General features: G+C 34.7%; 2 protein-coding genes across 2 annotated transcripts; both read right to left on the bottom strand.

Annotated features, from left to right (window-relative positions):
• Positions 1-305: 305 nt before the first annotated feature.
• Positions 306-1,280, bottom strand: LOC309381755 (olfactory receptor 14I1-like; the record flags this gene model as incomplete). Its single annotated transcript, XM_081933040.1, has 1 exon — positions 306-1,280. The coding sequence occupies one exon, from the start codon at positions 1,278-1,280 to the stop codon at positions 306-308; it is 975 nt and encodes a 324-aa protein (XP_081789166.1).
• A 6,415-nt stretch (positions 1,281-7,695) lies between these two features.
• LOC309381754 (olfactory receptor 14A16-like) lies at positions 7,696-8,622 on the bottom strand (the record flags this gene model as incomplete). The annotated part of the gene is made up of 1 exon (XM_081933039.1): positions 7,696-8,622. The coding sequence occupies one exon, from the start codon at positions 8,620-8,622 to the stop codon at positions 7,696-7,698; it is 927 nt and encodes a 308-aa protein (XP_081789165.1).
• Between the last annotated feature and the right edge of the window lie 1,314 nt (positions 8,623-9,936).

Raw genomic sequence — 9,936 nt, 5'->3', positions numbered from 1 at the left:
TATGACAAAGTCAGTGAGAAATCAGAACTGAAGGTAAGGATAAGTTGTTCAGAAACTATGTCATACATACATACATGAATTGATATACTGTATATTGTATGCACAATGCACTATATACATTTACACATTTCATTTTATACCTCTTGTCTTCAAATTACTTCTGAAACTTAAAAAATAACCTTCACCTGTTTAGTTGAAATCTCTTCAGGAAATGACTACCATTTAACATAATCATCTGCCTAATCATAATATTTTACCTTAAGGAAGCATAAATATTGAGAATCTTAGTCTTATTTCCTATGTCTCTATTTTCTCTTTCCTATTGATGTAGATAATGAGATAGCTATGCAGTTCCAGGTCTTTTCAAAAACAAATGACCAGAAAATTTTTGAAAGAGCAGCTTTGAGATCTTTGTTTCTCATGCTATAGATCAATGGATTCAGCATGGGTGGAATAATGGAATACAATATTGTAATTATAAAATCAAAAACTGATGCTCTGTTAGAAATGGGCCTTAGGTAAGCAAATATAGCAGTAAATAAAAATATGGAAAAGATGGTGAGGTGTGGTACACAAGTAGAGAAGGCCTTTTTTCTTCCCTGAATGGAAGGAATTTTTAAAACAGCAGTGAAAATCTTCACATAGGTAATGAAAATAAATACAAAACAACCAAATCCTACTGTAGTACTGAAGAATACAACTCCAAGTTTAGTTATGTATGATCCAGAGCATGCAACCTTAAGTAAATGTGGGATTTCACAATAAAACTGATGGATAATATTGGAGCAAAAAGGAATAATGAAAGTTTCAACAGTGTTTATTGTAGAATTGAGAAAGCTGATGATCCACGCACAACTAATCATTTTGGTGCAGGCTGTCCTGTTCATTATTATTTCATATTGCAAAGGATTGCAGATGGCAACATATCGATCATAGGCCATGAGAGTCAGGATAGCAATGTCAGAACTGAGAAAAAAAACAAACATGAGGACTTGAGTAACACATCCTGAGAAATAAATGTGCCTTATATTTGTAAGTGAATTAAAAATGGCTTTGGGAATAATGACTGAAACTGAACCAATGTCTTGTATGGCTAAACTCATCAGGAAGAAGTACATGGGGATGTGAAGCCGGTGATCAAAAACAACTGCAATGATGATTAGAAGATTCCCTGTTAATGTCATCAAATACAGGATCAGTAATAAAGCTGCATATATAATCTGTAGCTCCCAAATCTTTGAGAATTCCAAAAGAAGAAACTCAGATGTGTGATTATGCATTTTTAATTGTGAGCATGTTCTTCCTAGAAAAAAGGGAAGAGCAATTATATATGCATTTGGAAAAAAAATATGAATAAGATCTGTTCAATGTTCAATAAATGTACATTACATTTCTGGGGAATGAGAAATGAAACAGACAAATCCTTTTTATTAAGTTTGTTTGCATTCAATATTCTGGTTTCCAAAATTTGGTTTTAAATCATTATTACTTGTATTGTAGCAATATTATAAAACAGATGTCAGCAGTTTCTATTTCTGAATCAATTCTCTCTCCATAATTTGAATAGGTCTTTTCAATTTCTGTTACCAGAAATTCTGTTAATGCCAGAATAAATATAATAACATTTTTTTGTTTTAAAAAAATAGAGGTTCAAAGAATGAAATGCAGAAAAATGAAAATTGGAGAAATCATTCCACTAGAGAATAATTATGTTTGAAGTTCCTAAGGTTTGAACTTTGTGGAATTCAGCCATATTGAGATAGATACACCCTTTTGTTTTCTGTTATGTTGTGATTTAAAATGGCTTTAAAACCATTTTGTTTTTAGTATTTAGCTACATAAAATCCATTTCTCATTGAAATGCTGATGAAAATATTGCTCCCTCCCTCAGGAAAAAAACAACAATATTATTTTAACAGTACTTATTATTAGAAGAGAATAGGCAAGAAAACCAAAGTTAATATTTACAGAGAGGCAGAGAAGTAACTACAGATAACTCACCATCTTTATTCATGAAATCATTGCTAAGGTTGTATGCTATAGAACTATAAATGGCATATCATATAGTATCTCTAGCTTTTCCTCCAAATATAATAAGAGTTAGACTTTATTGGAAATCTAATGGAGACTCAGTGGACCAGAGATTTCATAAGCTCTGTGGGATGTTTCCCAGGAGTCTGTATTATTTTAAGTGAAGAATTCTATAGGGGAAAAATACTGATGTTCTGATCAAACAAACCTCATAACAGGAGGGGATACATCAAAATAACCCCGAAATACAACTTTTTCAGAATGTAAATTTTAAAATGCTCAATTTGAAAGTCTTTTCTCTTTGTCCCCTCTCCTACTGCTCCCTGCCAACCTGGTCACACAACCTGTTTGCCACCCCAAGAAGTCACAGGGCCATGCAGCTGAAGCGCCCTTAGTGTTTTCTCTGCACTGCCTTCAACTGTCTGATTTTTGCAATTTCAAGTTCTTCATTTGAAGCTCAGAACCAGCCATGGTCCCATTCATGTGGGCTCAGGAAGGAGGGGAATGGGAAGGAGCAGCCACTGCCATCAGAGGCAGGGAAGGAAGAGCTCTGGCTCTCCTGTGCAGTGCAGGCTCTCCTGCACAGCACAACCCCCTACTCACTACACTGTGCAGTGGCTGCAGTGGGAGGAGGACTCACAGTCCTCACCACCGCCATGATCCCAGCCCTGAATGGATGCCGCTTGTGTGTGAGAGATAGAGAGAGGGGGGATAGAAAAAGAGAAAGAAATGAGAAAATGATAGAGGGAGAAAGAGAGAGGAAAGAAAACAAATGAGAGAGAGAAGGGGGAGAGAGAGAAGAAGAAAGAGAGAGAAATGAGAGAGAACTGGAGGGAGAGAATGAGAAAGAGAGAGAAACAAATGAGAGGAAGAAGGGGATAGAGAAAGAAAGAGAGGAGGAGAGAGGGAGAGGAAAAAGAGAAAAACAAATGAGAGGGAGAGAGAGATAGATGAGAGAGAAAAGGGGAGAAAAGGAAAGAGAGAAATGAGAAAATGATGGAGGGAGAGAATGAGAGAGAGGAAAAAGAAAAACAATTGAGAGAGTCAGGAACAGGGAGAGAGAAATGAGTGAGAGCTGGAGGGAGATAATGACAGAGAGGGAGGAGAGAGGGAAACAACTGAGAGAGGGGGGAGAAAGAGAGAGAGATGAGAGGGGGAGGGAGTGGGAGAGAGGGGAGAGGGAGACAGAAACAGATGAGAGAGAGAGAGAAAGGGAGAAAAAGAGAAAAAGAAAGATGAGAGGGAATGAGGGAGAGATGAGAGAGAGATGAGAGAAACAGAAATGAGAAATGGTGGGAGAGGGAAAGAGGGAGGGAGGGAAAGAGGGAGAAAGATAGAGATGAGAGAGGAAGGAAGGGGAGAGAGGAAGAGGAAGAGAGAGAGAGGTTAGAGGGAGAAAGATGAGAGAGAGAGAGAGAGAGAGAGAGAGAGAGAGAGAGAGAGAGAGAGAGAGAGAGAGAGAGAGAGAGAGAGAGAGAGAGAGAGAGAGAGAGAGACCTGTTTCCCATAGAAAAGAAAACACCAGGAGCCACAAAACCTGGGTAGGCATGGCTGGGGTGGTATGTGACTGGGTGGGAGTGAGTTACATTGAGATCACCATGCCCACCCAGGTTTTGAAGCTCCAGGTGTTGTGTTTTCTGTGGGTAGCGGGTCCAAATGGCTCTTTGAGTGCCTAAGGTTGCAGACTAGTGGTGGGTTCCTACTGGTTTGGCCTGGTTTGACAAACTAGTAGTGGCATGCTGGCCTAGGTTGCAGAAATGGCAGTGACCCAGGCTGCCCACACCTCCTAACTGGTTTTCCAGTTGCTGCACTTGCCGCCACCATTTGTTTTTGAATTCTGTGGATGCGCAGAACAATTTCTATTGAATTGTGCATGCTCGTGCAGCACACATCCAGCATGCACATGCTGCAAACCGGCAGTAACACTGGCTAGAACCCACCCCTGTTGCAGACCCTTGGTCTAGGGCTAATGTGGAAGCCCCCAAGAACACAGTTTTTATTTTTTTTTGTCGGTGGGTGATTAAATATCATTATAGTTGTTTAAAAATTGAAGTGTGATTTCATGACTCACACTGTATCTTTATTTCACTACATGCTTATAGAATTATTGCACAAATACTCTTAGGTGGTATTCATTATGATATAAAAAAATCCTTTGACACTTACCAATACTTTTCAGATAGGTTTGCTTGAAGATACTAAAAAAGAGGTCCATAACACATTATTTAATATTTTGGACAGGTGGAAATTGCAAAGGTTCTACCGATCAAACAAATTCATGAGCACCATGTTATGCTCTTCAGTGAGATTAAACAAAGACTTAAATACAAATTTCATCTTCCTGTGTTCCGTAAAAATAGTGCTTAGAATTTTGTGTGGCCCTCCAACCTCACATTCCTTAGAGTTCAACATTTCTTACTCTTCAGACAGTATAAAACTGTAATGCTAGTTTCCTTTGGCAATATTAAAACACATATGCAAAATGGCTTGCATGAATCAAAGGATTTCTCAAATATCTTATTCAGATATGAATGAGGCAAATTATGACATGACAACATATGGCATACTATAAAATATGATAAAATAATATTATAAAATGAAATAATATAAAGGATACCGGATGCCAGAAGATTAAATAAGATGAAGCCAGAGCTACAACTAAGAACTTAAATATTTATTTCTGAGTTTAAATGATAGTAGATCAAAACTATCAACAAGCAAAGACACTTCTGGAAGAAAATAGCTGCATTGTTCAATATCCTGCCTATGAGGCAGCATCTTTTCATCTTTGATTTGATATATGACAGGCAGGCTGGAACTAATGCACAGTATATTTGATAGGAGATCCAGAATGATCAGAGCTGCAGTATTAATAGAAAAATCAATTTTAGGCTTGAGAGAGGAAATACCAAACTGTCTGTAATTAATTATTTTCTGGCTTAAAGTGATTAATAATAATAATCATCATCATCATCATCATCATCATCATCATCATCATCATCATCATCATCATCATCATCATCCTAGGACCTTAGTTGCATTTCGATTTTGAATTTAATAAAGAAATAATTTTCTAAAAAGTAAGCATGATTATGGGAAAATGTTTCTACATATGTATAACTACTTATATGAAGTTGGAAACATATTTTAAAACTATTGATTAACAGTGATATGTGCATATCTAGCATATATGATTTAATTAAGGAAATATTTTCTTTTGACTCAGATATATTACATACACCTACTACATACACATAGGAAATAAACTCTACAGAAGAATTCTGATCCTTTTCTAAACCTTTGTTTCATTATGTTCTGCAGATGAAATGTTATGTATCTGAAAAATTCAACCAATCAACTTTTTGGGTGTCCAGGATTCTTGTGCACATAAATGGTTTAAATCAGTGGTGGGTTTCAAAAAATTTTAGAACCTCTTCTGTAGTTGTGGCCTGCTTTGTGGGGGTGGCTTGCTGGCCATGTAACTGGGTGGGAGTGGCTTGGCAGTCATGTGATTGGGTGGGCATGGCCAACTTGTAAAATGTAGTGAAACTCACTTAACAACGCTCTTGCTTAGCAACCAAAATGTTGGCTGAGAAACTCTGGCATTTGAAGCACACAAGTCTTAAAGCTGTCAAGTTACAAGACCCTTGCACCCCTAACCCTTTAGGGAAAAAAAAACCCAGGAGTGTTCAAATTTGACAGCTTTAAGACTTGTGGACTTCAACTCCCAGAATTCCTCCTCTCACTCTTCATCTTGATGATGTAAGGACGGGCAGGGGGAAGGAGCTGGAACCGGTTCTAAACGGCACTGTAGATTTGTGGAACCTCTTCTATAGAAGAGGTTAGAACTGGCAGGAACTCACCTCTGGTTTAAATAACTTAATTAAGGTAATATTTTATTTTGACCCAGATATATTACACAATGTACCACATGCACATATGAAATAAGCTCTTCAAAGGCATTCTGAAATGAAAACATTTTCATTAACTTCTATAGATGGAGTGGTATGTATCTAAAGGTGTCATGTATTTAAGTCTTTGGGTGACCAGCATTGTTGGAAAGGAATCAGTTCAAATCAACTTCTTTGGCTCAACAATCCCACAGAATAGAGATGAATTAATACTAATCATATTAGGCAAGAAATGAAGGCAATTATAGAGCAATTATTGGCTGGATGTGGTTTCAAATTCTTTAAACTGAAGAATTATTTGTTCCTATGAGCATTCTGAATTAGAAGTAGGAAAAATGAGGGCACAGCAAACTTAGCTATAAAAATTTGGTTATATTTTTTTCTAAATGAATTGATTACAGTGTAGAAATTAAAATAGTCCTGGTGATTATTATTAATTGTAGGTTTTTATTAAATCATAATAGAATATTCAGTTACCTGCAATTTTATATCTTTCTTTCCATAATGTTACATACCCTTTTAAAAAGCACATAAATGAAAATATATACTTTCTTCTATCTTTCTCAATTGTTTCTCCTCACATATATATTGTCAGAAATCTACCATAAAGAAACAAGTACTAAATCATTTCATTTTCATATATATTTCATCTATGCAAAATCTATCTTGACGGAAATAAATTGTATTTAATATCTGCATCTTCATAATCTTTTTATAGTAAGTTAAGGTTGGAAAATCAGAGTTATTCCCTATATCCTCTTTTTCTCTTTCTCCTTGACATACATAATGTAGGGATTCAGTTTGTTTATTTTTCATGCATAATTTTGAAAGAACAACCTCAGTATCCTTATTTCTTATATCATAGATTGCCATTATGAAGTCAATGTTTGATAGAACATTAAAAGGAATGATTAGGAAAACAAACATTAAGCTTAAGCAAAAGTCATTGAGAAGCCACTGAAGAAGTTTCTTGGGTGAAAAGAGAAACATTTTCAAGAAAAAAGTTACCCTATTGCCCTTTGAAATAGCCCTGGATGACTGAGAATTTCCATAGGCAAGAAATTATAGACAAGCCAGGAAAATCTTATATCTTTCTAAAATAGAAGAAATTCTCAGAACAGAGAAAGTGTCCACTAAAGCTAAATTAGGATGCAACAAAACTCACCTTCAGAAAGTGAAGATGGACAGGAGAAAAACACAGAAAAGACTAGGATCATTATATTTAATATCATAAAAATTGAACTGCAATTTTTAAATGCAACACAATGTTCTAGCATATCTAGATCAATAAGGACAAGTGCTTGAGAAATTATATCATTAGAAACATACAATTATACAAAATGTAATTAATATACAGCAACTTTCTTGCAAAAATGTCTTTTGAATGAAACATTTTTCCAGTATGCAAAAATGAGTTTTCTTTTAATTACTTTTTGAATTCCAATTCACTTTCTCAAAGGAATGTATTTTCTAACATTCCACTTATCATCAATGAGGCATTTCACATAAGCATCCCCATTACATACATCTCTCAAGCAATCTTGGTATCTACTAAAAATCAAATGTAGATATATGATTAAATATTTTTTTTATTTGAACTTTCTCTAAACATATCTGCCTTTCATATATTTCCTTTAAAGCAGATGTCAAAAAGCTTGCAGTATGATTCAGTTACATTTTATCATCTTTTTAGTAATTTGTATTTGGTCTTAAGAATTACATGTAAAGCTGAAATAGACATTTTTTTTTCAATTCATAGTTCTTTAAAAAGAAATGATCTTAGGCTAAGAAATCTTGAAAGAGCAACTTTAATGTCCTTGTTACTCATACTATAGATTAATGGATTTAGCATGGAAGGGGCAACAGAATACATTATTGTAATTACAAAATCAAGATATGAAGGATTGTCAGATATGGGCCTTAGATAAGCAAAGTAGGCAGTAAACAAAAATATGACAGTGAGGTGTGGTAGGCAAGTGGATAAGGCTTTTTTCCTTCCTTGAACTGAAGGAATTTTCAGAACAACAGAAAATATCTTCACATAGGTAACAATAATGAAGATGAAACATCCAAAACCTAAGGTAGCACTAAACATTACAACTCCAATTTCATTTATATATGAATCAGAGCAGGCAATCTTAAGTAAATATGGGATTTCACAATAGAACTGATTGATACTATTAGAGCAGAAATGAGTAGTGAATGTTTCAGAAGTGTTTAATAAAGCATTGAGAAAACTGGCAATCCACACACTGCCAACCATTTTGATGCAGGTGTTCCTGTTCATTATCATTTCATAATGTAAAGGGTTGCAAATTGCAATACACCTATCATATGCCATTACAGTTAGGAAGGAGGTATCAGAACCCAGGAATAAAAGAAACAAGAAGACTTGAGCAATACAACCAGAATAAGAAATATACCTTATATTCATAGCAAGATTAAAAACAGCTTTGGGAATTATGATTGAAACAGAACCAACATCTTGAATAGCTAAGTTCATCACAAAGAAATGCATTGGAATGTGAAGATGGTAGTTAGCAACAATTGCACTGATAACAAGAACATTCCCTATCACTGTCATTCCATAAAGTATCAGCAATAAAGCCAGATAGATAAATTGTTGCTCCCGAATGCTTGAAAATTCCAAGAGAAGAAATACTGATCTGTGATTACCCATTTTTAAAAAAATGAACCTTCATATGCCTTGGAAAACAAATAAACAAATTAGAGCTGTTTTTCATTCAGTTCTCCTTGGAAAAGTTTGAAGAGCATCTTAAATCTTTCACTGAAGATGACATCATATCTTCAATTTCTAAATTGATATAAAAATAATGTTAGTTGATTTGACTACTCCATAAAATGTTCCTGCTGTTTCTTTCACATTCACTCTTCTTAAATGTAATTTCAATCTTGGGTAGCAGCTTGCTTTTTTTATTCTGATTTTATTGGGACTATAACTGAAAAGCGAAGGAAGTATGCAATAAGTATTGAATACAAAAAAGAAGAAAGAACAGATTTTTTAATAGAAAACAAGTAACTCACTATTTTTATTCATGTATATTTTCCCTATTTTTTCTTTATGTATCCATCAGTGAGATTTTCTTCTGTGGAGATATTAAATATTTTTATTCAAATAGCTCTTGCCTTTCTCCCCAAAGATTTTCTTTCAACAGTTTCCATTGGCAGTCTCAGAAGATTGCCATGGATTGAACTATTTTAATACTCCCTGGGACCACATTATTTTAACTGAAGAATTGTACAGGAAAATCAACACCCTGATCTTGTGATTAGTAGATTTAAGAAGGTAGAAAATTTATTTTAAGTATATTTTTCTTATACTTTGTTCTAGCATGAGATTGATATGCCATGTTATTCTATCATGTCCCAAAGATGCTTTTTCAAGAGGCAACTGGACTTTCTGATTTTCTTTGAAGACATTTTGCTCCTCATCCAGCCCAATCTCGCTCAACTGAACAAACTCCCTGGATGAGAAGTTAAAGATCTTCAAAGAAAAAACAGAAAGTCCAGTTGCTTCTTGAAAAAGCACCTTTCGGACAACCATGACCTGGATTACTGATAATCTCTATTTACAGTTATTTCATCATATATTCTTCTATTTATATTGTGAAGTGGAAGATTCAATAATTTATTTTTATTTAATAAAAAGACAATGTTTATTTCCACAGTTGTCTTTTAAACCTAGGGATGTACGAGGGTGTTATCAGGCTAAAAATTAAGACAGATATAAATTGAAAGTATTTGTCCTTCATCAAGACAACGTACTCTGTTAAACATCTAAAAACTGTACTTTTCAATCCATTCTCCAGTTTGGAGAAATTTTAAAATTTTATTAAAAACTGAAGTTTTTCATGTGATTTTGAACTTTAGTCTCTGTATATTATCTCTCTCCATTCTCATCCCCTTAACTAATCAATTTTGTTCTTGTGGTTAATTATTAATTCAATTTATAAGTCTATCCCTCTTTTTGTAG

The sequence above is a fragment of the Natrix helvetica genome (genome assembly GCF_964273705.1).
Source record: "Natrix helvetica genome assembly, chromosome: Z".
NCBI lineage: Eukaryota > Metazoa > Chordata > Lepidosauria > Squamata > Natricidae > Natrix > Natrix helvetica.
The sequence above is the reverse complement of the archived record's forward strand: the minus strand, read 5'-3'. Positions and strand labels throughout refer to the sequence as shown.